Below are 5,419 nucleotides of genomic sequence, written 5' to 3' on the forward strand. Positions count from 1 at the left end.
AGAGAGAGAGAGAGAGAGAGAGCTTTGTAAATGTCATTTTCTCTGTGTGTTTTAAAATATTTTGCATAATTTAGGTGTTACATGTGTTTAATGGCTAAAAACAAATAAATACGTTAATAAATACAGACAGTGGCGCAGTCGGTACAGCTGTTGCCTTGCAGCAAGAAGGTTCTGGGTTCGATTCCTGGCCCCGRTCTTTCTGCATGGGGTTTGCATGTTCTCCCTGTGCATGCGTGGGTTTTCTCCGGGTACTCCGGTTTCCTCCCACAGTCCAAAAACATGACTGTCRGGTTAATTGGTCTCACTAAATTGCCCCTAGGTGTGTGTGTGCATGGTTGTGTGTCTCTGTGTTGCCCTACGACAGACYGGYRACCTGTCCAGGGTGACCTCGCCCGGAACGTTAGCTGGAGAGGCACCAACACCCCTCATTTATTRWTTTTATTTTTATTCTTTCCCATTTCTACTCAAAATATCTCCGTATCTGAGAAAAGTTCAACATTAATAAAAATCACCCATCGTGCTCCAGTTTTATCATAAATGTATGTTTTAATTTGTAGTGTCTATTTACATTTTTTTTATTTTTGTTGTTTGTTCTTTTATCTAATTGGATGTTATTGTATAGATCATCTCTGTTTGTTTTGGATGCATTAATTGGTAAATTAATTTAAATAAATAAAGGTTCGGAAGTGTCGCCCCCTGCTGGAGGTTTTTGGTAACAAAGTGAGGTTTTCTGTTTATAAATTAGAAACTGAACTGAGTGATGAGGTAGAAACTTTATTCATCGTTTCAGACAAATCATCAGTAACAGGAGTGAAAAAGCATTTAAATAAATCACAATATAAACTGGTAGTCTTATGTAAAGGTACAGTGTACATTTTTTCCATCACACCCCTCAGTAACAGCATAAAGGCTTTTATTTTGTTAAAACGGTTTAAAGGCTTTTAATTGGTTAAGACAGTAACGGGCAATGACATCACTGGGCCGTCCTCACAGGGTGGTGAAGTGACTCAGCGCCTCCCTCAGTTTGTCTGCAATCTGTCCAATCAGAGAGCACACAGGCGGTGATGTCACAGGTCAGCTCTCCTGTCCTGACCCCTGACCCCAGCTTACCTGCTGGTAGAAGGCCACCTGCTGCTCCAGGTAGAACTGCAGCACGCGGTTGTAGTCATAGATCCTGTTGCTATGGAAATGGTTCATCTCAGCTGCAGGAGACAGGAAGTGACATGTTTGGTTGTGAGCGCACTCAGTGGGCGGTTTGCTGGCGATCCAATTACCCTGCAGGGAGTAGCTCATGCTGCTGATACGCTGGGTCATCAGCTTCCTGTCGCCGCTGTTGATCCTTCCTGCGGAGACCAGACGCTCCGCCTCCTTCACCTTGTCCACCGCAGCCTGCACACAGGTGAGGCCACGCCCCCATTAGGCCCTGCCCACTTCCTGGTTCACACACATTTACACTGAATAACCTTAAAACTCCAAAATAAAAACCTTAATAAATGGAAAAAGAGGCAACAGACCCTGCTGAACCAATCACAATCAATCAAAACCAATCAGAACCAATCAGAACCAGGTGTGTAGGACARAACCTTGTGGACAGCGATGATTTCAGGGAAGCATCCCAGCAGGCCTTTATATTCACTGTTGGTCTCCAGCAGGAAATGCAGATCCTTCTGAGGCTGAAAACACAACATGATATTAACAAGTGTTGGTGTGTGATTGGTGTGTGTGTGTGTGTGCGTGTGTGTGAGTGTGTGTTACCTGCTTGGCGACAATCTGAGCGATCTCCTCATACGTTTTCCCAGCTGCTGTCAAAGCGTTCGTCAGTGTTTCCTCTCCTGAAGCACAAACATTTCTCAATCTCAGATGTCCCAGTGTCCCTGAAGGCACCGCGGTGTAGCCTCTCTACCTAAGCATGACCTCACCTGGATACCTGCTGCTGTTGAAAACAGTGGACAGGTTGCCGAAAGCCCGGCCGATCCGCTCGTACTCTTTAGGCAGAGCTGCAGCACAAAAACCAGAAAAGAAGAAAATCAGCTGGTGGGAAATGACTGCAAACATAAAGCAGACATGATTCAGACTCCATGTTTCCCCCATGAACCCAGATTKRACCCGGATGAACCCGGACTGGACCCAAACTGACGTCCAGTGCAGCGCTTCCAGTGTGTCTGTCCGACGGTCAGCAGCTCTCTGACTCCATCGTCCATGGTCTTGGTGAACCGACTGTAGARCTCACACTTCTGTTCCCTGCACAGAAACACTCCATGAAGCAAAATGTTACTGTCTGTAACCATGACGACCTACACCTGTGAGGTGAGACAGGTGACTTACACCTGGGCCACGTCGAGCTCTGCAGCTTCAGGCTGAACCAGGCTGAACATCATCGGCCCCACCGTCTCGTCTTTCTCCGCCCTCCTCTTCCCAGTCTTCCAGTCCTGAAGCAACAGAAAACCAATCAGCACCTGGAGCCAGACCTCACCTGCAGGGGGCGCAGCCTGACCTACTCGCTCATCCTTGTAGGTGAGGAAGAGCTGGAAGACTTCGCTCTGAGAGACCACCGGGTGGCGACACATCCTGGTCATCCAGGCCTGCAGGCGCTCCATCCTGATCCTGATGAAGTCCTCGTCGAACCGACCTGAGAGACCCAGCGACACTCAGACAGGCTGAACAGGTAAAACGGAGCGGATTGCCATGGCGACTGCTCACCTGTCACCTGTTTGTCAGGTAGAGAGGGGATCGGTAGCAAGGATCCGAACTTCTCCAGGAGACGCTCGTACAGCCAATCAAAATGCTTGTAGCGATGATTGACAGTTCTGTTGGTGGTCTGCAGGGGGCGCATTGTGGTGAGGACTACTATACACTACTACACACTACTACACTAAACTACTATACACTACTACACAGTACTACTGTATAGTTAAATACCAGACCTCTACAGACTATCAGTAAATCCAGTCTGTGCTCAGCTTTTGTTTATAACTGAATTTACCAGAAAGTACCTTTACTAAAGACTATTAAAGTGCAACACAAAGTACTACAAACTACTACAGATAATACTGTTGTGTATCAATATACTACAGCAACCTGCAGTACTACAGCAGAGGAGAGCGGCTCACGTTGGGCGTGATCTGGTACTCTATGAAGCTCTTCAGGCCGTACAGTTTGGACTCTTTCTTCGGGTCAGCGATGACGCAGTCCAGAGGCGTCGCTGGGTAGAGCCACACCGGCCCCACCTCTCCCATCTGATTGGACAGAAACCAGCAGCCAATCACAGCGCACTGCACAGCCCCACCCTAACTCAGCGACCAATCACAGGCAGGACTCACATAAACAGGAAGGCTTTCTCTGCTGGTGGCAGGAGGGCTGGCCAATAGGAAGACTTCTGGGCTTGGCCCTTTGGAGAACGGGAACCTGAGGACACACCACTGGGAACGTTACTGGGTTATACTGGGAACATTACTGGGAAGATTACTAGATTATACTGGGAACATTACTGGGAACGTTACTAGGTTACACTGGGAACATTACTGGGAACGTTACTGGGTTATACTGGGAACATTACTGGGAATGTTACTGGGTTATACTGGGAACATTACTGGGAATGTTACTGGGTTATACTGGGAACGTTATACTGGGAACGTCACTGGGTTATACTGGGAACGTTACTGGATTATACTGGACCAACTAGGAACTTTATGGGGAACTTTACTGGGAATTTCACTGGATTATACTGGAACCAAACTGGGATCTCCTGTTAATCTGCTACCTTCAGGGATGTTATACTGGGTTCTACTGGGAGTGGTACTGGAACTGGGAGCAGGACCAGGTATTGGACCAGCGGTTACTGGTCCAGTTCTGGTCGGGTTCTGGTTCCTGACCCGGGTGAAAGAGTGATTACTTGTTGAGGGAGAGCTTGACAGTGTGTCCGTGGGTGCTCCGCCCCGAAGTCCCCGTCTCCTCCTCCATGTGGCTGTTTCCATGGTAACTGCTAACCGACTGGTCATCCCAGTCGTCGTCCCACTCGCCGTCGTCGTCGTCGTCGCCCCCTGCTGGAGACTGCTGGTAAGCCCCGCCCCCCAACCCAGAGTCTCCACCTCCTCCGCCACCGATCTGCAGGAAGGAAGCGGTTCTGATGAAGATGATGATGATGATGAGGAGGAAGAGTTAGTGACCTTCCTACTGACTCACCTGTAAATACCCCTCAGGTACCAGCCCAGTCCGGCCACCGGCGTTCTGAGCAGCGATCCAGCCTCCGCCCACAGTCTGCACAGCAAAGACCAGTTAGCAATGAGAGAGGACTGGGAGGACTGGGAGGACTGGGACTACCTGGTCCACGACGGTCACGGTCTCTCCCTCTCGGACCGACAGCTCGTTGTTCCCGGGTTCGGCTGTGAAGTCATACAGAACCAGAGCCTGAAACAGAACAGAGACCAGAACCGGGCTCAGACTGGAAATAAAACTGAACGTCACGTGGTTCTGGTCTGGTTCTAGTCAGGTTCTGGTCCATTTCTGGTCTGGTTCTGGTCAGGTTCTGGTCTGGTTCTGGTCCGCTTCTACAGAGTCCAGCTGTGTGTTTCTACAGAAAATAAAGCTGCAGCTGCATGACGATTAAACCAACTGGTTCCGGTTCTGACCCAGTCTGTTTACATCCTGCCCATTAAATACGGTTGTCATAGTAACCCACGGACACATGAAGGCTCATGCAGGACGGAGGAATGAGTTCTGGTTCCGGTCGGTGGAACCTGAACAGGTACTGGTCAATAGATCCACCGTCCCGCTGCTACTTGACTTCCGCCTTCTGCTCACCTGGAAGCCCCGCCCCCTCGCCTCGCTGTCTTTGATCTCCACAGGTGTCACCCGTCGTACATCCAGCTAAGCCGCTCGCGCACAGGTGACCCGCATGTCAGGAGCCCACCTGACCTCCACGCGCAGCTCCAGCTGAGCGCGGCTGTGTTCCCGTCCGAACCTTCTACTGGACTTCCGGTACCGCGGTCCGGGTCCAGATCCGGGTCCTGATCCGCTTGAGCGCTTACCTTCACAGCCATGCTGACGTCACTGGAGATGGTTCCGATGCGCCGCGCGGTTCCGATCACAGATCCATCCCGTCCGCTCTCCCCGCATCCAGCTAGATGGAGCGCTGCGGAAGCATCCAGTTGTTCCTTTCAAAGTAAAAGCATGACGATAAAGGGAGCCGTATAGGACTCGGTTCTGATCGCTGGTTCGGGTCCAGTCTCTGTGCTACGTAGATGTTGCAGCGGCAGCTGCACAGATACGGTACCGAAAGCAGAACCGCTCAGAAAAGAACCTTCAATATTAAACGAGACAAGGAATCCATACTTTCCTAAGAAGTCAACTTCCTGTTTGTGACGTCAGATACCCGGAAGACAAGGCTAGATTTACTGGGCGTTCCCAGAGCATATATATA

The 5,419-nt window shown here is 49.9% G+C and overlaps 1 protein-coding gene across 1 annotated transcript; it reads right to left on the reverse strand.

The window, feature by feature from the left end:
• Positions 1–754: 754 nt before the first annotated feature.
• LOC103481050 (sorting nexin-9-like) lies at positions 755–5,343 on the reverse strand. Its single transcript, XM_008436299.2, has 16 exons — positions 5,028–5,343; positions 4,321–4,407; positions 4,183–4,257; positions 3,893–4,104; positions 3,321–3,405; positions 3,111–3,236; positions 2,701–2,818; positions 2,499–2,629; positions 2,326–2,429; positions 2,138–2,241; positions 1,920–1,997; positions 1,756–1,832; positions 1,584–1,673; positions 1,275–1,389; positions 1,111–1,202; positions 755–1,035 (listed from the first exon to the last, which is right to left on the reverse strand). Exons 1-16 carry the CDS (start codon positions 5,037–5,039, stop codon positions 988–990), a joined length of 1,554 nt encoding a protein of 517 aa, XP_008434521.1. The 5' UTR covers positions 5,040–5,343; the 3' UTR covers positions 755–987.
• Between the last annotated feature and the right edge of the window lie 76 nt (positions 5,344–5,419).

Source organism: Poecilia reticulata, linkage group LG2 (assembly GCF_000633615.1).
Source record: "Poecilia reticulata strain Guanapo linkage group LG2, Guppy_female_1.0+MT, whole genome shotgun sequence".
NCBI lineage: Eukaryota > Metazoa > Chordata > Actinopteri > Cyprinodontiformes > Poeciliidae > Poecilia > Poecilia reticulata.